General features: G+C 45.4%; 2 protein-coding genes and 1 non-coding gene across 6 annotated transcripts in view; 1 reads left to right on the plus strand and 2 right to left on the minus strand.

Annotated features, from left to right (window-relative positions):
* Tia1 (TIA1 cytotoxic granule associated RNA binding protein) overlaps positions 1 to 3,395 on the minus strand; it is a 34,055-nt gene extending 30,660 nt beyond the window's left edge. For all 4 annotated transcript variants that reach the window (XR_009056707.1, XM_057763219.1, XM_057763208.1 and 1 more), the window contains exon 1: positions 3,175 to 3,395. Coding sequence is in view for 3 of the 4 variants with exons in the window: in XM_057763219.1 (XP_057619202.1) it covers positions 3,175 to 3,200 (26 nt within the window). In the remaining variant the exon portion in view is untranslated. The remainder of the gene's footprint in view (positions 1 to 3,174) is intronic.
* A 334-nt stretch (positions 3,396 to 3,729) lies between these two features.
* Positions 3,730 to 3,800, minus strand: Trnag-ccc (transfer RNA glycine (anticodon CCC)). Its single transcript has one exon. It is a non-coding gene; the product is annotated as a tRNA-Gly (tRNA).
* An 8,327-nt stretch (positions 3,801 to 12,127) lies between these two features.
* Positions 12,128 to 21,116, plus strand: Pcyox1 (prenylcysteine oxidase 1). Its single transcript, XM_057783357.1, has 6 exons — positions 12,128 to 12,292; positions 13,102 to 13,308; positions 14,668 to 14,842; positions 16,922 to 17,133; positions 17,458 to 17,610; positions 19,627 to 21,116. The coding sequence occupies exons 1-6, from the start codon at positions 12,181 to 12,183 to the stop codon at positions 20,283 to 20,285; spliced, it is 1,518 nt and encodes a 505-aa protein (XP_057639340.1). The 5' UTR covers positions 12,128 to 12,180; the 3' UTR covers positions 20,286 to 21,116.
* The last annotated feature ends 1,832 nt before the right edge of the window (positions 21,117 to 22,948 follow it).

Below are 22,948 nucleotides of genomic sequence, written 5' to 3' on the forward strand. Positions count from 1 at the left end.
TCTCTAACTTAACAAGGTGACACTGAATACTAACCGAACGAAGATGCTCTTCTCAGTCAATCGGGAGCACAGGGGAAAGGAAAGCAGTACTCTTCAAAGGGAAATCGTGACTGACTTCTTGAACTACCCCCAATTTTCAAACCAGAGTGATGACTCACCACACACCAGACTGTGGCTGAGAATGCATATTAAAAAAGAAAACCCCGACTCCCAGAGTCAGTAAGGTGAGCATTTAAAACTTGGGAGGCAGAGGCAGGTTAATCTTTGTGAGTTTGAAGCTAGCCTGGTCTACAAGAGCTAGTTCCAGGACAGGTTCCAAAACCACAGAGAAACCCTGTCTCAGAAAACAAAACAAAACAAAAAATCACTGTTGGGAAAACTTTTAGGGTTAGTACCTACCAATATTTAACCAAGATTGCCTGAGTGGGAGAATGGAAGTTTTGACTGAGGAAGGCAGCAGCAACAGGGTAAGAGATAACAGGAAAATTCAAATTATGGACTACTTTCGGGAGAAAACTCCTGAATGGGATGTTTTACTCAAGGACACAAATGAAAATTAGCCACTGCTACAACAGGGAACAGAACTGTAGGGTTTATTTATGTTGCTGTTGTTGGTGTTTGTTTTTTTCTGGAGACAGGCTCTCACTAGTAGTAACTCTGTAGACCAGGCTGACCTTGAATTCAGAGATCCGCCTGCCTCTACCTCCGGAAGTATTGGGATTAAAAGTGTACACAACTACGTCCAGCAAGGATTTTTTTCTTAAAATACGTGTCTGAGTAAACTGCTGAAACATTAAGCTTAGCTTTCCTTTGGTTATAAAATGCAGTTTCCTTAGAGTTCTAATAAAGACTAATAAAGCATCTGACACAAACTAGGGATTCAACAAACTCTCTGTGGGTGAATAAACTCCAATACTTTCCTGGTTTCAATCTCATACTATTTAAACACCTATTTTTGTACACGTACACTGCTTTGAAAAGTCATTGATATATCCACCTATATACTGAAAAGATTATGTTACCAGATACTTCTGGCAATTTTGGGGGGGGGGAGTCAAATAAAAATTTCATAATGGCCGGGCGTTGGTGGCACACGCCTTTAATCCCAGCACTCGGGAGGCAGAGGCAGGTGAATCTCTGTGAGTTCAAGTCCAGCCTGGTCTACAAGAGCTAGTTCCAGGACAGGCTCCAAAACCACAGAGAAACCCTGTCTCGAAAAACCAAAAAAAAAAAAAAAAATTCATAATGTTGGAAATGGCTCAGCAGTTAACAGCATTTGTTCTTGCAGAGGGTCTTGGTTTGGTTCCCAGCACTCACATAGTGGCTCACAACCATCCCTGACTCTAGGTCCAAGAGAATCAACGCCTTTTGACTTCAAAGGTTCCCCAACACACATAGAGAAAAAAATACTCACACAAGTGAAATAACATACCAGACAAAAAAGGGAAAAGTTCCCACAAATAGTGTCTAAGAGATTTTAGAGAGTATTCACCTACAGATACAATCTTTCAAAAAACAAGGGGTCATGCCCAAGTATTACAACCTTACTAAAAAGCTACTTTAAGGTCCCATAAACTAGCAAAATATTTAATATGTCAAGAACAGTGTAAACCAGGTGAGATGGTACATGCCTGGACTTGGGGAGCAGATCAAGAAGACCTCAAGTTTGGAAACCAGCCTGGTCTACAAAGGGAGTCCCAGGCCAGCCACCATGGGAGGGAGGAAGGAAAAAAAAAAAAAAACTACACTGGGCATGGTAGACTTTAATTCTTGTACCTGGGACTGAGGCAGAAACTACAGTTCTAAGCCAGTATAGGGGATGTAGCAAGTTCATGGACAACCAGGCCTACTTATAAAGAGACGGGTTTTTGTTTGTTTGTTTTTTGCTTTTTTAAAAAGTACATTTCACATATACATTAAAAATACCAACTTGAAATTGAAAATTGAGGCTGGGCGTGGGGGCATGTGGATTTCAAGTTCGAGGCCAACCTGGTCTACAATAGTGAGTTCTTGGACAGCTACACAATGAGACTGTCTCAATAAAACAAACAAACAAAAAAGAAATTGAAAACTGGGAGGGGATTAAATAACAATTTGTCCGTACTTCAGAACAATTTTAATATGTAGGAAATTTCAAAAGGAATCCCAAATGTACATAGCTCTAAAAGTATGGGGTTCTAAAAATTAAAACAAAAAGTTATGTCTGGAACCAGGTGCAAAGTTAAACTCTGTGAGATGATAGTTGTTAAATCTACTTCATTTATATGAACTGACCCTTTATAAACGAAGTGTAACAGACATCAAGTCGCAATCTTCAAATATACCGAAAACAAACAAAAACAACCCATAATTCCTTGAACGCTTCCTTTTCGCCCTGTGAAATGCAACAAAGGCAGGATCCCCTCATCCAGTGCGCTGGAAAACAAAGAGCGCAGAGGGGAAGTTACAACGACAAAGAAAGCGTCCTCAGCGCGGGTTACTCGAGACTCACTAAAGATGCTGAGACTCACTACAGTTGCTGCGTCCGTAACAAAGTCAATCACTATTAGCAAGTGGTGGTAAATGCGTTTTAATTAAATCCACTTTCCCTCAGTAGATGCATTCCTCCGAGTGACATTTCCATTTCTTAAGGACGGTTTCAACATCCTTGGGTGTCCAGTTAGGTTTTTGGTCGAGGGAGGGTCAGGGGAGCGCTACAGAGGGAAAGCCCAAGATTTTCAAGAAAGAGGTCTGGTTTGGTATTTTTGTTTCCAGTTCTCAACTGCAAGAATAAAGTTTTACCTCAGCCTCCAGAATGGAAATAAAAACAAGCCCTACCAGAAGAAAGTGAAAGGGGGTTCCAGGGGGAATCGAGGACCGGGGGGGCGGGGGGGGGGGCAGCAAGCAGGGGCTACAGGAGGGTGTGCCGAGTCCTGAGGAGAGCTTTGAATGAAAAGTCCTTCCTCCAGGTCTGGGGGCCCGGGCGCGGCCAGCCGAGGGGCTGACAGCCGAGCCCTCTCCCGCCATCGTCCTCTCCGCCCGTCTCGGCTCTAAGCATCCTGGCGTGCGCACGGGAGGGAGGAACACCACAGCGCGGCGTCCACGGAGAACAACAGGCTGCGGGGAGGCTCTGGGCCGCGGCCTCCCTCCGGGGCGACCACCATCCCTCCTCCCTCATCGCTGCTCCAGACTCACAGAGTCTTGGGCATCTCGTCCTCCATGGCTGCTGCGGTCGCGGCGGCACCTCAGGGTCCAGCTCCCTGCCCTTCGCTACCTCCCAAATCGTTGGGGCGGCTATGGCTGCGGGAAAGCGGGCCTCCTCGCTTGGCTGGAGGGTACTTCGCCGGCTCCTTCGGCCGCAATTAGAGAAAAATGCCCGAACCGCCGCGAACAATGAAGCCCCGATTCAAGATGGCGGCGAGCCGGACGCAGACGAGCCGCCAGCCGGGTGACCCGCGCCGCGCATGCGCGTACCCAGCTGACCCACTAACCCCCAGGCCGCCGCTCTAGGCTTCAAGCCGTAGAGTCACTTGTTGCGCAGCCGCGCTTCCACCCGGCAAAGGATGGCTCCGACTGCGCAGGCGTAATGCCGATAGCCGGGATTTGTGTACTTCCAGAAGTGTTTCGTTAGTGAATTATATAGTGAACTAAAAATCTTCGGGGAGGTTAAAGCATGAATCGACAGTATTTTTATAGCAGGAAAGACTTCTTTTTTCAAGCTCTCCTGTTTTAATAGGAAGGAAAAAGACATGCGCCGCCCGGGAATCGAACCCGGGTCGCAAGAATGGGAATCTTGCATGATACCACTACACCAGCGGCGCTGTTGGTACGAGCGGCCTCCAGAAACTCCTAGGAGATACTTAGTCTATTCACTGGCTTCTAGATTCTTAATGTATCTGGAAACACGTATTGATACTTGGAACTTTTTCGTTGCTTTATGAACAATTCATCTTTTCTCATTCCAATGTTGTTGAATTTTTTTTAACTCTCTGAAAAATCGAGATAAAAAAGTTATTATTTGGAAATAAGAATTGTGGTAAGAAAATAATGCCTTCTTAACAATAACTTTTGGGGGTGGGTGGGACCCGTATTTTCATGCGCCAGAGTCTGGATTTCTTTGGTATACTCAGTGTAACTGAAAATCTTATAAGAACAGTTACTATTGCAAATTGGTGAGAAGAATCTTAAAAGTCAGTCCTTGCTTAGGACTCCGAGTTAGGGCTCCGGAATGTGGTTCTTGAACTCCTTATCCTTTCTTACAGCACTCTCCTCATTATGTGAAGCATTTCTTAAAGATCTGAAAGCTTATGTATCCCATGTCGTTCTTTTACACCGGTAGTTCTCAGCCTTCCCAATGCTGCGATCCTAAAGGTCCTCATGTGGTACTGACCCCCCCCCCCAGCCATAAAATTATTTTTATTGCAACTTCATAACTGTAATTTTGTTACCGTAATGAATCTTAATGTCAATATTTTTGGAGACAGAAGTATTTCAAAGGCGTCGCGACCACAGGTTGAGAAAAATTGGTTTACACTAACATGTTTGGGATTTTCATTTTTATAAATTCCTTAGAGTTAGTCATATTTTCAGACTATATAGAGTTATATTACAGAAAGATAACAAATATTGCCGTAGTGGCCACGTTTCAGATCAGAGAAGTAAGCAAAGACGTTCAGGAGTAGAAGGGCAGCCAATGCAACTTAAGAATAACCCCTCCCATCCCCCTGCAGGGTAAACAGTGGTTGGTTGTCTGGGAAGAGATGGGGTGGTGGGACACAGAGCTGTGTGTAGCTTCTCCAAAGCCCACTTTGTCTTCATGGCGTTCTTGGTGCCGCAATACAAGCCCTTGGACCTCAGTGTTCTATGCAGATTGGACATTCCCTTCAGATTGGACCAGGAAGATACATAGTATTTTCTGCAGGAGAGACGTGGTTACAAATCTGCTTCACCTAAACTCATGTTTTCTCCTCTTAACACCTGAGAACAAAGAAAGATTTGGTCTCAGATTAAAATCATAGCTAGTAGGAAGAGAGAGATAACTAAGTGGTCACATGTCCCTTCTCAAAATTAATAACAATAAATAAAATAAATAGTAATTTTAAGGGAAGAGTGTGACAAATGTTTAAAGTGTAATGTATTTTGAACACCTTTTTTTTGGAAGAAAATCTATTTAAAGGGAGTTTTAGTTTATCAACAGAAGTGTTCAACTACAATAATCTCTATGTCTCATCCCATTGCCAGCTCAGTAATCTTTCTTTCTTTTATTCTTTTCGTTCTGTTTTGTTTGTTTGTCTGTTTGTTTTCATGACAGCATCTCACTATGCAACCCTGGCTGGCTATAGTGGAACTCACTCTGTAGACCAGGCTGGCCTGAACTCAGAGATTCACTTTCATCTGCTTTCCGAGTGCTGCGATTATAGGTGTTTGCTATCACCATCTTACTTTTTTTTTGCTACAACTAATATCAAAACTTCAACTAATTTACAACTAATATAAAAAAATTTATATACAAAACCACAGAGAAACCCTGTCTCTGAAAAGCAAAAAAAAAATTGATATATATTTTTTGAGATAGTACCTTGATATTAGACTAGGTTTGTCTCAAATCCAATCCTCCTGCCTTAATCTCCTAAATTTGGGGATTACTGGTGTAACACTTGACCAAAGGTAGTTTCTTTTTTTTCTTTTTTTAAATATTTATTTATTTATTATATATACAATATTCTGTCTGTGTGTGTGCCTGCAGGCCAGAAGAGGGCACCAGACCTCATTACAGATGGTTGTGAGCCACCATGTGGTTGCTGGGAATTGAACTCAGAACCTTTGGAAGAGCAGGCAATGCTCTTAACCACTGAGCCATCTCTCCAGCCCTCTTTCATTCTTTTCTTCTTTTTTTAAGCTGTATTTCTGTAGGATAGATTCCTAATCATGGAATTACTGAATTATACGTGTGTTTGTGTGTGTGTGTATGTGTGTGTGTGTGTAAAAATCATGGTAGGAGTTGGGCAGGTGGTGGCACACGCCTGTAATCCCAGCACTCGGGAGGCAGAGGCAGGAGGATCTCTGTGAGTTCAAGACCAGCCTGGTCTACACGAGCTAGTTCCAGGACAGGCTCAAAGCTACAGAGAAACCCTGTCTCGAAAAACAAAACAACAACAAAAAAAATCATAGTAGGCAAAATTGTGTCCTCTGCGAGGCCTCACAATTGTAATTCCAGCATTCCAGGGAGCGAGGCAACAAAGGCACAGGTTGTAGTCATCGTTCGTATCCCACTGAGAGTGCTTTCGAGTCAGGCCTCCTCTATGGCCTCCGTTAGGCTCATACTGAGATGCTGTTAATTTTATTAGTTTTTGCTAATATAAGCATGAAAAATGGTATATCTTTCTCTGACTCTCTCTCACACACACACTTTGAAAACAGGGTCTTACTGTGTAGTTTTGGCTAAATTGGATATTGTTCTGTAGATCTAGAGAATGGCCTCGAACTCACAGACATCCACCTGTCTCTGGGATTACAGTCATGAGCCCCATGCCTGGCAGCATTTCTTTATGCATTATTTTCAGGGTAAATACAGTTTTAAGTGTTCTAATTTTAGCTGTTTTACCTCAACAAAATTCAAGATGAAAGTGATAAATACCATAACAACTGTCACATAGACCATTACTTTTGATCTTTAGGCGTGCTCAGTGTTGGGGGGCTCCGGGAAGGTTGTGGCTCACTGTCGGAGGCCTTTGAACGTGAAGTTGCTTTGGCAACAATAAACCTCTAGGCGGCGCTCAATCTACACTATAGCTAACCCGAACTACAAAGGTCTTTAGAACCAGATGTGAGAAGATCTGGAGAGCCACCAAGGCTGTTAGCTCTAAACTTCCACTGTTTGCTCAGCCTCCTATTCCCATTTCTGTTCTGATCTGGAGGTCACGGACCTTCTCCCCACAAACACTCAGCTCAATAACATATACGTCTGTCTGAGAAAGACTTTAGAGAAAATACACAAAGGAAATAGTTCAATCACGCGCTCAATAATCTTCTGTAACTCAAATTCCTGAAAACTGGGCCTTCCAAAATCTAGGGTAGGTTTCTGTTTTTCAGAAGGATACATTGTCTACAGGGCTGCTTTCTGCTCAAGTGGACGCAGCCAGCTTGGATATTTAGTTGCAAATGTTTGGACGAGACTTTCCAAAAACTGGCCCGGTGGGGGGCTGTGGTAGCACTGGAGAGGCAGGTACATCTTTGTAAATTTGAAAGCAGTTTGGTCTACAGAGCAAAGCAAGTTCCAGGACAGGCAAAGCTACCCAGAGAAACCCTGTCTTGAAAAACCAAGAATTTGTGAAAGCTGAGAGATGAAACAATTTACCATTTCCTATCTGTTGATAGAGTTCTTTGAGTTTTTTTTTTCAAAATTAGCAACAGTCTTAATGATTGTTCTATTAGAAGAAAATACTTATTTGTGCACAAATATTAATGTTTTCCGTTTGAAACTTCTACTCTTGAAAGAATGTGGCTGCTGTAACTTTAGCACAGTATTTCAGAGGCAGAGTCAGGAAGATCTCTGAGCAGCAGCAGAATTTTGGATCTCTGTTCTCAAAGACAAGCATGGAAATGCACAAATTAATAGAGACAGATTTTAATCAGTAAGAGATTATTGCAAGAGGGAAAATTCTAGCAACTGAAATTCAGTTTGTGTAGGGGTTGCTGAATATTTTAGGGCAAGAATGAGGTTACAGGGAAGGAGCTGAGCAGGGGGTCAGTAGAGCAAGGGTATTGGAAACTACAGAAAGCAGGAAGTCAGTCCATGTGCAACCTGTCTGCATTTGTTAAGGGCCTCTTTGTGGGGTTAGTTAACTGCCCCAAAGTGACCTAACCGCCTACAGGAGCTGGCAGGGGAGCCTGAGCAGCAGACATTAGTTGAAATCAACAGTAAGTTCTTTTTTTTTTTTTTTTTTCAGTAAGTTCTTTTTTTAAAAAAAAATAAAAATTAAAAAAATAAAACTTTTGTTTGTTTGTTTTTATTTTTTAGAGACAGGGTTTCTCTGTGTAACAGCCCTGGCTGTCCTGGAACTAGCTCTGTAGACCAAGCTGGCCTCAAACTCACAGAGATCTGCCTGCCTCTGCTTCCTGAGTGCTAGGATAAAAGGTGTGTGCCATCACCACCTGGCTAAAACGTTAATTTTTTTTTTTTTTGAGACAGGGTTTCTCTGTGATTTTGGAGCCTATCCTGGAACTAGCTCTTGTAGACAAAACGTTAATTTTTTAATTATTTTATTTTCTGTATGCCAGTCTCTGAGGAGGCCAAAAGACCATGTTAGATCCCCCGGAACTAGATGTATGGGAGGAGTACTCTCTGCATTCTAGACTGCTAAGTGCAGCGCTTGCATTTGGTTCCCAACCACCTCCACCCCTGCATTCTGGAACTGACCCACCAACCTCCACCTCCACCCCTGCATTCTGGAACTGACCCACCAACCACTCAAACATGGCAAACATTCTCTTTGTCTGTCCGCTGTTACTTCCATCACCCCAATCCCTCACTGCTTATCAGCTTTTCCCCCCAAATACTGCTGGCTCAGTGAGACCTGAGGCAGGCCACGGTGTGCACGTGGAAGCCAGGGGACAACTGGTTAGGTTTGGTTCTTTCTAACCTTCATGTGTCTTTGGAGGATAGGATTTTGGTCACCAGGCTTGGACCACAAGCATCTTTACCGGCTGAGTCATCTTGGGAACCCAAGCCCAACCTTTCTTTGTATCCAACTCAGTTTCCTTTCATTAACACTGTTCTTTATGTTCATATACTGTTTCTTTGGGGTTTGTTGGGGGGTGGGCAAGAGAAAAGGGGTCACGTTAGAGCCACAGCTTTTCTCACAGATGTTAACATTGAGTATCTTCCTCAATGCATCTTTGACTTATTTATTTATTCTTGTCTTTTTGAGAAATGGTTTCTCTATGTAGCTCTAGGTTCTAGAACTCACTCTGTAGCCCAATGTCACCACTCCAGAGGTAGTGAGACCTTAGAGCATGGATAAATGAGACAGACTAAAGTCTCATGCGATAGCCTATTTTATTCAGAGCATCAGACAATCTGTATGTAGTCTGAGGGTTAAGAAAAGTCACACGAGCCGGGTGGTGGTAGCGCACGCCTCTAATCCCAGCACTCGGGAGGCAGAGGCAGGCGGATCTCTGTGAGTTCGAGGCCAGCCTGGTCTACAAGAGCTAGTTCCAGGACAGGAACCAAAAGCTACGGAGAAACCCTGTCTCAAAAAATCCAAAAAAAAAAAAAACAAACCAAAAAAAAAAACCAAAGTCACACGAGTAAAGTTCTTAGGAGAGGTCACATGTGGTAAAACAAAACAAAACAAAACATGTTTTTCCATAGCATACAAAGGATAGTTTAAACATTTAGTTGAATATAGCAACAGACAAGCAATACTGAGTTACCGGAAGTAAACTCTTATCTGCTACATCTGGGAGGAGCATAAAAGCATATTTGAAGAAAAAAATTCTGTATTTACTCGTTGGTTTTGTTTGTTTGTTTGTTTTTTGGTTTTCGAGACAGAGTTTCTTTGTGCAGCTTTGGCCTGTCCTGGAACTTGCTTTATAGACCAGGTTGGCTTCAAACTCACAGAAATCCATCTGCCTCTGCCTTCTGAGTACTGGGATTAAAGGTGTGCACCACCACTGCCTGGCCAATTCTGTGTGTGTGTGTGTGTTTTTTTAATATTTATTTATTTATTATGTATACAATATTCTGTCTGTGTGTATGCCTGAAGGCCAGAAGAGGGCGCCAGACCTCTTTACAGATGGTTGTGAGCCACCATGTGGTTGCTGGGAATTGAACTCAGGACCTTTGAAAGAGCAGGCAATGCTCTTAACCACTGAGCCATCTCTCCAGCCCCCCAATTCTGTGTTTTGAAAAAGCTCAAGACTTTTTTTTTTAAATTTTTTTGGTGGGGGGTGGGGGTGGTGGGGGTTCTCACAAGCACTCAGAATTCTCCTCACAAGACACCATTCCTGAATCATGTTCCAACAGACCAGGTTAGCATCAAACTCAGAGATCTTGCTTGCCTGTGCTTCCTGAGTGTAGGCACTAAGGGCATGTGCCACCACTGACTCAACTGACCAGATTTCACCCTAATTTTTGAAAGAGGGCCTCTCGCTGAACTTGGAGGTTGCCAATTAGGTTTAGTTGCCTGGCCAGCAAGCTCTGGGGCCCCTCCTGTCTTCCAGCATTCAGATCACAGGCACATGCTTCCATATCTAGATTTTTCACATGGTCTCTGGGACTTGAACTCAGAATCTCGTGTTTGCAAGCACAGCCTCTGACTGAATCAGCCTCTCGGCACCCAAACATTCTTTTCACTGTATGGGTGTGTTTTATAGTATGGCACACAGTTTAGGGGAGAGGAAAAATATTTTTTTCTTCATTTTTATGAGTTCTTGTTTAGGACAGACCACTATAACAAAGCTACACTAACAAGAGACAAGGAGCCCCAAGTGGTGGCATACTCCTTTCATCTCAGCACTCAGGAGGCAGAGGCAGGCTAAGATTATTCAGTGAGGCTATATCTCAATAAATAAGAGAAAATCAAACAGAAGTTTGGAAGATGCCCCAGAGTAACGAATGGCTTTCCAGAAGCCAACTTGGAATAGGTGTCTTCAAAGAACAATCAGTTTTTAGAGAAATGATAAGGCATCAGACAAGGACAAGGAGTTTGAGTTTCTGTAACTGGATGGCTGTGAGAAGGCAAATAAATAGCAAGAGAATAAATATTTCTATTTATTCAAGTTTGTTCTGTGGATTTCTAGTCGATGAAAGCCTGTCAAATCCCAGCACCCGGGAGGTGAGCAGGCAGGAGGATGAGGAATTTAAGGGCAGCCTGAACTGCATAATAAGTCTGAGATCACTTGACAAGGGCAGAGGAAAGGAGAAGCTGAAAAGGAAGAGCAGACTGGCCTCCAAGTAACTTTCTTTGGGAAGGCTGAAGCAGAGGGGATTTCCTTTCTCTCCTGTGCTCCTGGAGCCATCGACTGTTGTATCTCTCTGTCCCTTCTTCCATGAAGGCCAAGAGAAAACTTAGTTTCACGTTGGAAGTACAGAAACAACTTCAGCAGTGAGTCCACTTTGATTTGGCATGCCAATCATTCAGTTCAGGAACTTAGGACAACCTAACGGCTTCCTAGATATTTTACTTAAAACGTCTAAAATTGTCTTTGGTGATAAACCTACATCCTTTCAGGTAGAGGAGGGAGGAGAGACCCCTTTGTCTTTATGTGTTTGTTTGTTTATATGTGTTTGTGTCTGTTCTGATGCCCGTGAAAGTCAGAGGGTTCCCTGGAGCTTGGTGTTCCATACAGGCAGTTGTAAACTCAGAAACTGAACTCAGGAAGACCCCTTAGACACCGAGTCATCTCTCCAGTTCTTTCAAAAAAAAAATTGTGTTATCCATACGAGTGTGTATGCAGAAGAAGGCATCTGGAGCTGGAGTTACAGACTTGTGTGAACCACCAGGATTTGGTTGCTGGAAAGGGAACTCTGGTCCAGTCCAAAGAGCAGGCAGTGCTCTTAACCACTAAGTCAAGTCTCCAGTCCTCCCCTTGTGTTTTGTTCTTAGGTAATTAGAGGAAGGTGGACAGCATTTCTAGTGTTTTCTACAAGTTGAAACAGACCTTATGTGTGAAGACCCTTTTGGCATTCTAATTTCATTCGTGTGGACGTGGGCCCCGTGCTTTGCTCCTCCTACTTCACAATACCCCATCTCCCTTCTTTCCCTATCACGCAGCTAAGGAGTTCCTGGAACAAAGCGCTCACTTTGGAAATGTTAGCGGCCAGCTTGCCTGTTTTTTTGACTGAGATTGGACCGCATGTATTCACAGCATGCATGCGATTTAGAGGACCGCAGAGGGCGTTTGTGAAGAAGAGTGAGCTCTGTCTTCAGGAGAGGAGGGAAGGAAGGAGGAGAGCTGAGGTGGGCCTCAAACTACGCCTTGGACGTGTGCTTCCGGGGACAGAATGGACTTTGGGGATATAGTGGCCTTGTGTCAAGAACACAAGATAGGGTGAGCCAGGGGAGCAAAGGACCGGAGTGCTTTGGGTGGGCGTGGCGATGTGCCCTGGGGCGGTGGCTGGGCGGGGCGAGTGCGCGCAGACTCATAGCGCTCCAGGTCTGCAGGCCGACCCGCGGTCAGTCTGCGGCTGCGGAGACCATGGGGCGTGAGTCTGTGGTGCTGGTGGGCTTGCTGCTCGGACTGGGGCTGCTACTGTGTGAACTGGGCAGCCAGGCGAGCGCCGAGCCCCGGGCCCCGCCGGACAGGATCGGTAGGTGTGGGGGATACGGAGCGAGGCAGTGCCTAGGTCCGTCTTCCCGCGGTGGGGTGGTGATCGGGGTTCCAAGGACCGGGCCGCACGCTATTGAAGCACGCCACTGGAGGCGTGGGCAGGCTCCGCACCCGGTATCCCTGCAGCCCCAGCCTGGGATGGGAAGTCCTCAACACTAGGAGCTTGGATGCCCTAGGGAGCCTGCTTCTGACTGTCCCTGGAGCTGAGTCTGTCTATCTTATTAGCAGACTGAGGCGCGCAGACACCACACAGGGACCGGTCTGTCCCCCATCCACCCCCACGAAAGAGCTGGAACGCCTCCCCGCACCTGCGCTCTGCTTGCGAGGCCGTAGCTGCTGCAGCTAACCAGAGGATGGGTTATCTTCCTGGCTTTGCTAGCCTCGTGTTTTCACTTCCGGGCGCTCTGTCCCCATCTGAAGCTGTATCTTTCGGGATCGTTCATGGTGTTGGGGCCTCAGAGAGACAAAGAACAAAGCTGGGCGAAGATGGCGGCCACTTTATTTAAAATGCGTGCAGGACTGGCCCATTCATGCCTTCCCAGGAATTGGGTACAGAAGGGTTCGTGGGTCCGGTGGTCTGTGAGGATGCTTGGGCATCATTTAACCTACTGTTAATTTGCAATTTTATCTACAGTGCCTGTCCAGATTCAGGGAGTGTGAGCCCCCAGGCTCCCCTAAGTTGTTGGTTATAGTCTTGAGTAATGTCTGTTATTGGTTAATGGCCTTTCAAAAACAAAAGCCACACCGCTAAGAGGGAAACAAACCGTTCCTCTTTTTTCCTCCTTTCAGCAATCGTTGGCGCTGGAATTGGTGGCACTTCCTCAGCCTATTACCTTCGGAAGAAATTTGGGAAGGACGTGAAGATTGATGTATTTGAAAGAGGAGAAGTCGGGGGCCGTTTGGCCACTTTGAAGGTGCAGGGTCATGACTATGAGGCAGGGGGGTCCGTCATCCACCCTCTGAATCTGCACATGAAGCGCTTCGTCAAAGATCTGGGTATGTGTTTGGGTCTTAGAGCTAAGCAGATTTCTGTGTGACTGGCTCTAGGTGTTTTCATCACACAGAGAACTGAGATGTTTCTGCCTTGTCTTCTACAGAGAAGTCGGTGAAACTGTTTCTCTTGCTGTGGAGTTTAGCAGCTGGTACAGGTTTAGCTTTGAGCCACTCTCCTGTAATGAGACTCTGGTTATCTGTGTGTCAGCAGTTCTCTGGAATTACAACCACAGGCTGGAGTGTGCATTGCTGATACCAATTCTTTTTTAAAAAAATTTATTTAAAAAATTATGTTTTAGCTATTTGTTTTGTGTGACAGTGGGGGTGGGGTGTAGGTCTGAGTGCTGCAGAGTGTGTATGGAGGGCAGAGGGCAACTGAGTCACTTCTTTCCTGCCACCGTGTGGGTCCCAGGAATTGAACTCATGTCATCAGGCTTGGCAGCAGATGCCTTTAGGGCCTGAGCCATCTTGATGGCCCCTGTTGTCAGTTCCTAAACCCCTGGGTTTGGGTTGAAGAGTCAGGGTGCTTTGAACTAGCAGAAACCGTAGCTCATTTTTCTGGTGAGAAAATGAGACCTACAGGCTTCAAACACTTGGCTTGAAGTCATTCAAACAGGGTACGGAGACCTGTGCTCACAGGGACACGTGACTGATGCACTGCTGGCAGAGGATCAGGGCGTGTCGTGAGGGAGTCTGGCAGGCCTCTGCATGCCCTCTATGGGAATATTGGGTAACTCGGGCCTTTTTGCATTTACCTGAAATTCCTGGTTTCACACAGTGAGATCACATAGGAGAAGGAGTACATCTTACTCCTCAGCTGCCCTTCCATCCCTGGCTGATGCTTCATTCTCCATGACTAAGAATAGTAGGGCTAATTTGGTACACGTACATGATCTTCTGGCCACTTCCTAGCATGTCATCTTGTGAGAATTGAGCAGTCAGCACAGTGTCCACACTGTTTCAAACATAGAACACTAATGTGTCTCCTGAAATCTGGGGATGTCCCTATGTCACTCACTCACAATGTCCCTGGCAAGTTCCCCCAAATTCTTTCTTCATTGGGCCAATGTAGAAACCTCTTGTGTACCTTTCTTCTGGGTTTTTTGTTTTGTTTTGGTTTGAGATTTATTTTATTTTTTTAAATTGTGTGTGTGTGTGTGTGTGTGTGTGTGCATCTGTGGGGGTATGTGCATGTGAATGTAGATGCCTAGGCAGGCCAGACAAAGGCATCGGAACTAAAATTACAGGTGGTTGTGTGCTGCCTGCCATGAGTGCTAGGAACTGAACCCAGGTCCTCTACAAGAGCAGCAAGGGCTCTTAACCACCGAGCCATCTCCCGAGCCCCTCCCTCTGTTTTGCCAGGCCTCTCCAGTGTTCCGGTTTCGGGTGGCCTGATGGGGGTGTACAATGGAAAGTCTCTGGTGTTTGAGGAGAGCAGCTGGTTCATAATCAACATGATTAAGCTTGTGTGGCGCTATGGATTCCAGTCCCTGAGAATGCACATGTGGGTAGAAGACCTGCTAGACAAGTTCATGAGGTAACTATGCCGCTCTTGTTGAACTTGAGACCTCTCGACCTGATGGCACTGGAATGTTAGTTCCCTGAACTAGTTCTCTGCCTAGTCACCACTTTGTTAGGCAAAATGTCTCACAGAAAACGTGCAGATCATCACTCCATTTGGGAGCTGAACATCCCGATTGCTTTTGTTTCTGAATTGTGCTTTGCAAAGGCTGAGATGTGGCTCAGCGGCTGAGCACTTGCCTGGAATGCCTGACTCTCCCTCCATTTAAGGAGTTGACTTTTGTACAGCATCTAAGAGCGTCTGGCAGCACTGAAGACACACTTGCAAAGCACAGTTTAGAAGCTGGGTTTGAAAAATAAAAAGGCGTCAGTTCTCATGGCCGCTGGCTCCGGAGCCACTGCCGCTGGCTGCCTTTTGCAGATGTGGAAGGTGGAGGATGTCCGGGTCTGAGTGTGGAAGGCCACCCACCCACCTAGGAACTGGTAAAGCTGGAGCTCCCACCCATGCCGACTCAATCTGGAGTCTCCCTCTTAGTGCCTGCATTGCTGCACTGTGCTGGTGTTTAGATGAAGAGATACTGAGCATAAGCATTTACAGTAATGTAAAACTGAAGTGAGGCTTAGTTTTTGTTTTGTTTGTTTTTTAATTTTATTTTATTATCATTGTGTGTTGTGTGTGATGGGAATGCGGCTACATGGAGGACAGCTTTTTTTGTTTTGTTTTGTTTTTTTTTGTTTTCGAAACAGGGTTTCTCTGTGGCTTTGGAGCCTGTCCTGGAACTAGCTCTTGTAGACCAGGCTGGTCTTGAACTCACAGAGATCTGCCTGCCTCTGCCTCCCTAGTGCTGGGATTAAAGGCGTGCGCCACCACCACCTGGCAGAGGACAGCTTTTATGAGTCAGTTTTCATTCCACTGTGGGTTTTGGGCATTAAACTCAGGTCATCCAGCTTGTGAGGCAAAATGCTTTGGAGACATCTTACCATCCCTGTTTTTTGTTTTTCTTTTACTGTCAGATTATGTATTCTAGACTTTAAGTGAGAAATATTAATAGCACCGATGTTTTGGGGTGAAAGGCAGAGGGGAGGAACAAAGTCTGTGAAAGATGAGATTGAGCTGTGCCTCACCTGACTGGTAGGAACCCATCACTCGGAAATGTGGAAGTCAATTCATGATAAAAACAAAACAAAAACAATTTTATGTCTGTTTAGTCTGCATATGTCTGATCCTGTGCATGCCTGGTGTCCGAAGAGGTCAAAAGAGAGCATAAGATCTCTTGGGAAAAGAGTTTCGGGTGATTCAAGAGCTGCCACTTGGGTGCTGGGAACAGAACCCAGGTCCTCTGCAAGAGTAGCAGCATCATGTTTGCTTTCAATTTGGTTTGGGTTGGTTTGTTTCTTCAAGACAGAGTTTCTCTGTATAACAGCTCCAGCTGTCCTGGAACACATTTTGTAGACCAGGCTGGCTTTGAACTCACTGAGATTTGCTTGCCTCTGCCTCCTGAGTGTTGGGATTAAAGATGCGTACCACCAGGACCCGGTGATTTTTTTTTTTTTTTTTAAAAATAGAATTTCACAAACTGAGTGGTGGTGGCACATACCTTTAATCCCACCACTAGGGAGGCAGAAATAGACGGATCTCTGTGAGTAAGCATGGTTTACATAGTGAGTTCCAGGACAGCCAAGGCTATACAGAGAAACTCTGTCTTGAAAACCAAACCAAGGGGGCTGGAGAGATGGCTCAGAGGTTAAGAGCATTGCCTACTCTTCCAAAGGTCCTGAGTTCAATTCCCAGCAACCACATGGTGGCTCACAACCATCTGTAATGCCCTCTTCTGGCCTGCAGGCATACACACAGACAGAATATTGTATACATAATAAATTTGTTTTAAAAAAATAATTATAAAAAAAAGAAAACCAAACCAAATAAACAGATATATATATATATAAAAAATTTAAGTTCACTGTGTATCCAGGGCTGGTCTGCAGTTTGCAGTCCTGCCTCAGCCTCTCAAGCCTGGCATCAGTCCCATTCTTCTGAGGCTATTTGTAGCCCCATCCTGTGTGGGGTTTAATGACTGTTTCTCTTTTTTTCAAGGATCTATCGTTATCAGTCCCATGACTATGCCTTCAGCAGTGTAGAAAAGTTAATGTTTGCCATTGGAGGGGATGACTACGTCCGACTGCTTAACCAAACTCTCCGTGAAAATCTGCAGAAAGCAGGCTTCTCTGAGACGTTCCTCAACGAGATGGTCGCTCCTATCATGCGAGTCAATTTTGGTCAAAGCACTGACCTCAATGCCTTTGTGGGTAAGACATTATTGGAGGAAATCAGGGTGGCCATAGCTAAGGAACTTATTCACTGGGGTGGGAGCTCTGGCATCAGGCTTGGGATGGGGGGCTGCCTTGCTTAGTGTCTCAAGCATTGTTACCAACTAGTGTATTTCTACCTGTGAGTTTTCAGGGTCCTGTGCTTCTGTTAGCTCCAGTGGCTCTCACCTGGAGAGACCTTTGCCCTGAGAGTTACCTGGCAGTGTCTGGAGGCATTTGGAGCAGAATGTCTAAGTGGACAATGAGCGGGCCGTTTACCTGACCAAGACAGATTTAAAATGTGTTTTTGCCCCTTTCTGACAGGGGCAGTATCGATGACAGCGGCTGATTCCAACCTTTGGGCGGTGGAAGGTGGTAATAAAGTTGTTTGCTCAGGGCTCCTTCAAGCCTCCAGCAGCAACCTCATAAGTGGCTCCGTAATGTCCATAGAGGAGAAGACAAGGACCAAGCAGACAGGTGAGGCTGAACTTTCATTGTTCCTGGTTATTCTTGCAAAAATGATAGCTCACGGGGGCTGGAGAGATGGCTCAGAGGTTAAGAGCATTGCTTACTCTTCCAAAGGTCCTGAGTTCAATTCCCAGCAACCACATGGTGGCTCACAACTATCTGTAATGGGGTCTGGTGCCTTCTTCTGGCCTGCAGGCATACATGCAGACAGAATATTGTATACATAATAAATAAATATTTAAAAAAAAAAATGATAGCTCAGGGAGAAACTATCGCTCACGTATGTGTGCACGCACACACACATACCTTTTTTGTTTTTCTGTCTAAAGTAGCTCTGACTGTCCTGGAACTCACTATGTAGACTGTGTTGGCCTCAGACTCACAGAGATTCACTTGCCTCTGCCTACTGAATTCTGGGATTAAAGCTGTATGCCCCCAAGCCTAGCTTTTTACATGGGTGCTGTGGATTTGAACTCAGGTGCCATACTTCTATACTTCCAATAGCTTCTTTATGCTTATAAAAAATTAAGGGATATATATCCAATTGTATTACTTTGAGGACAATTTTCTACTCTGTAAGAACAAAATGTGGAACATTCCCTTTGAGAATGAGGTTTTTTTTCTATATCCAATGAGCCAGGGTCATGCCCTTTAGCACAGTTGGGAACATATCTGCATGAGCTGTGTAAGATGCCAGGACTTTATAAGAGATACCAGAAGAAAAGATTTTTCTGGCCTGGGAAAATGGCCCAGTGGGTAGGAGCACTTTCTGCACACGCATGAGGACCTGAGTTCAAATCCCTAGCACTCATGTTTAAAAACAAGAACCAGATGTCTCTCAGATATGCTTGCAAACGCCCCCCCGCCCCATACTGTGGATAGTATAGATAGAAATAATACTACAGTTTACTGCCAGCCCTAGGTTCAGTGAGAGACCCTGCTTTAAGGGAACAAGGCAAAGAGCGATAGAACATGACCCTCCGTGTCTTCTTCTTTGTGTGCATGTCCAGATGCAGACACATACTTACATAGGTGTGTATATGTACCTCTGCACACACCACACACACTAGAGTCATGGGATTGACCTCCAGCACCACAGAAACTAGGTGACAGCACTCACCTTACAGTTCCGATACTCCAGCAGTGGAAGCAGGAGGATCAGAAGCTCAGCGTTTTCTTTGGCAGCGTAGTAAGTTTAAGCCACATGAGACACTCTCAAAATAAAAGCAGGGCTGGGACGATAAGAGCCTTTTCAGGGAAGTGCTTGCCACGCAAGCATGAGAGTTTGAGTTTAATCCAGGACCCACACAGAGAGCCAGACGTTCTGGCAAGTGCTTGTAGCTGAGGTGCTGGAGAGAGTAAGAACATCCTTGGGGCTCGCTGGTGCCAGCATAGCCTATGATGAGCTACAGTGAGAGAAAAGGAAGGTGGGAGGCTAGAGAGATGACTCAGTGGTTAAGGGCACTTGCTGCTCTTGCAAAGAACCTAAGTTCAATTCTCTGCACCCACATAGCAGCTCACAGTTGTCAGAACTCCAGTTCCAGAGGATCTGACACCCTCTTCTGGCCTCCACAGGAACCAGACATGCACTTAGTTTCCAGACATACATGTGGGCAAACATTTTAATACATAAAATAATAATAAAAAGTAAATCTTAAGAAAAAAGGCAAGGGGGTTGGAGAGATGGCTCAGTGGTTAAGAGCACTGGCTGCCCTTCCAGAGGTCCTGAGTTCAATTCCCAGCCACCACATGGTGGCTCACAACCATCTGTAATGAGATCTGGTGTCTTCTTCTGGTCTTCATGCATACATGGAGATAGAACACTGTATACATAATAAATAAATGTTAAAATAAATTAAAGATGGACAGCTCCTGGGGTAACCCTTGAGGTTAACCTCTAGCCTCCACACACAAAAGCACATGTATACAAACCAAGACAAGAAATGTTGCAGGATTATTTTTAGAAGGCCTGAAGTTGAGTATGTTAGAAGCACTAAGAACTATATTCTTCTCCGTGCTCTCTAGGAAATCCCACGAAGATGTATGAAGTGGTATATAAAACAGGATCTGAGACTCATTCTGGCTTCTATGACATTGTCCTTGTGGCTACTCCATTGAACCAGAAGATGTCCGACATAACTTTCCGCAATTTTGACCCACCCATCGAGGAATTCAATGACCCGTATCAGCACCTGGTGACAACTTTCATTAAAGGAGAACTCAATTCCACTCTCTTCAGCTCCAGACCCAAGGATCAGTTTGGCCTTTCCACGGTTCTTGTCACTGACGACTCGGATATGTTTATTAACAGCCTGTCCATTGTGGCCTCTGTAAGAGATAAGGAGGGTCCAGCCCCGGCAGTGGACGGCATGCACGTGTGGAAGACCTTCTCTAGGGACGTTCTCACCAAAGAGCAGATCTCAAAGCTCTTCCTGTCCTATGATTATGCGGCGCGGAAGCAGTGGCTGCCCTATCCTCACTATGCGCCCCCTCAGAAGTGTCCCTCCATCATCCTCCACGACCGGCTCTATTACCTCAATGGCATTGAGTTTGCTGCGAGCTGCATGGAGATGAGCGCCATTGCCGGCTACAATGCAGCTCTCCTTGCCTACCATCGCTGGAACGGCAACGAGGACATGATTGACCAGGATGACCTGTATGAGAAACTTAAGACGGAGCTGTAAGTGAGCACTGCCCTTCCCAGAGCATCCTGCTCCTGAAGGCCTGAAGCAGCAGAGATGATTTTAACTCTTTACCAGCACTCTTCGTGTGGGTCAGGGGCAAACGCGATGTTCCTGTGCATAGGAGAGCTTGATCTTCAGCCAGCATGTCCTCCTCTTCGGTTTGGGGGAGGTACAGGAGGATTGAACCTAAGGCCCTGTGCATGCTAGGCGAGCACTCTGCTACTAAACTGAGCTACACCCAGCCCTCTTTGTGGTTTTTCTTTTGAGACTGGGTCTCACCAAGTTGTTCAGCCTCCGGAGAGCCTGGGTTTACAGGCTCTCGCCATTAGGCCTGGCTTTTAACTACGGGGAGGCACTGGCAGAGTTCCCCAGACGTTTCGGGGAGGGGTTGTTTTTTGAGACAGGGTTTCTCTGTATAACAGTCCTGGCTACTGGAACTCGCTCTGTAGACCAGGCTGGCTTTGAACTCACAGATCCACCTGCCTCTGCCTCCCAAGTGTTGGGATTAAAGGTGTGCACCGCTGATAAACACCTGGATTTGGACTCAGTGAGCTGGATGTGGGCCTGCGTTTGCTTCAAATTATAGAGCAATATATTTTTTTTCTCTCTCTCCCTGTTTCTTCCCCCTCTTTGGGAGGTGTTGAAGCTATGTCTTATTTTGTACCCCAGACTGGAACTCATTATGTAGTCCAGGCTAGTCTTTAAGTCACAGCAATCCTCCTGTCTCAGCCTCCCATGTACTGGGATACAGGCATGAGGTCCGGTTCCTGGCAATTTACACTTCCTAATGTAAATGTGTGCAAGCCTGAAGTCTTGACTTTAAGAATGTGATTCCTTTATTGCTTCCATCTTGGTTTTATTATGGATAGGCACGGAGCTAGAAACAGATCTCCTGTGAAGTGGGAACTGGATGGATATAGGCTATTAAATCAGGATATCGACACTGTGATACCAGGCCCTCCTGTGAGGAGGCCTGTGCGTTTCTACGTTATGCTAGGGATTGAGCCCAAGACCCTGAGTATCCCAGACAAGGCCAAGTGCTCTTCCTCTGAGCTACAATCCCAGCCCCAAGAATAACCCCAAGAACTCCTGGGCCCCACATCCAGAGAATGGGATCTTGGCCTGTAGCTTTGTCAAGTTCAAGTTCCTAGCCTGCAGCCAAAGGTGAGCAAATCCTGGATGTGGGGTTAGACCTTCTATAGAGAGCTTTGAGTGCCTTAAAAGTGCTAAGGAACACAAACCATGACCGCAGCAGACCCGTGTCAGAGTGACTGCTCGGTCCACCCTCAGCACTGGTCGCCATGGGGACTAGCACTGCAGCAGAGGCAACGTGGGGGAGCCCAGAGCAGTTGACCGTAGAGCCAGGCTCCATGGCGACTTAGTTCAGAGGAGATCACTTCAGATGCTGAGCATTCAGGGTAAGAAGGCGTCATTGAAGTCTTAAGACAGCGAGTGGCTCTCAGCTGTCGTTGTCTGTGGAAGCTCAGGGTTCTCTATGTAGTCACACTCAAGAAATCTAGCTTTTTGTCTACCGCTAGGTCACCAGTGACCGTCATAGTCACTAGTAGTAAGAGAAAAAAAGCAATTTTGCCTGCCTTGGTGGTGCATGTGTGTAAACTTAGTACTTTCACCGAAGAAGCAAGAAGATTAAGAGTTCAAGGCCAGCCTGGGCTGTAGCAACACCCTGTCTCAAGGAATAAAATCCAGGTCTTTTCACCGTATTATAGCATTGCATCAGCAAAGTGGTCTAAGAAAACCCTGATTCTTAAAAATTATTCTCCCTGGTACAGCTGTGGGTATTAGTAATGTGTGGAGAAAGCAGCGTGATGTAGTTGGTATCATGACAGGAATAATTAGACTCATTGTCTAGCAAGAGGTTGGCATTCTTTCTGATATGTCCAGAGACATTTGTATTTTTTCCTGTTGTGGTTTTAATGAACATGGTTTGTCAAGAACACTGTTGTGGATTTGATACAGCATCTCCTCATCTGAGGGATGGATGTGTTTCGTAGCCCCCAGTGGGCAACCGGAGCTGGGAAACAGTGAGCCCCATCTGTTCTATTTTCCACATGTACAATATACCTGTGATGGAGTTTTAATTTATAAATTTAGCACAGTAAGAGATTAACAACATTAATTATAAAGTAGAAAAATTGTAACAATTTACCATAATGGAAGTCAATTAAAATTTACAACTTATTTCTGGCATTTTCTTTTTTTTCCAGATAGGGTCTCACTATGTAGCCTTGGCTGGCCTCATAGAGACAGCCTGCCCCCTCCCCCGCCCCACTCCCCATGTGCTGGGTTTAAAGGTGCACGCAGCACTACTTCTCATCTTTTCCATTGACTGTAACTGCAGACGGATCAGCACCACCTATGGCAGGACAGCTGCAGATGCAGGGAAATGCAAGATAATTAAATTTCTATAGTGTGTGGACTTTGATTTGTAATGGGATGTATTTGGGTTTATAATTTAAAATTTTGCTAGTGGGTAGGAGAGTTGGCTCAGTGGTTTAGAGCACTGGCTGCTCTTCCAGAGGACCTGAGTTCAATTCCCAGCACCCACATGGCAGCTCATAACAGTTTGTAAACCCAATTTCAGGGGTCTAGGCACATTCTTGGTGCACAGACATACGTGCAGACCAAATACACATACATATAAG

The sequence above is a fragment of the Chionomys nivalis genome, chromosome 1, assembly GCF_950005125.1.
Source record: "Chionomys nivalis chromosome 1, mChiNiv1.1, whole genome shotgun sequence".
Lineage (NCBI taxonomy): Eukaryota > Metazoa > Chordata > Mammalia > Rodentia > Cricetidae > Chionomys > Chionomys nivalis.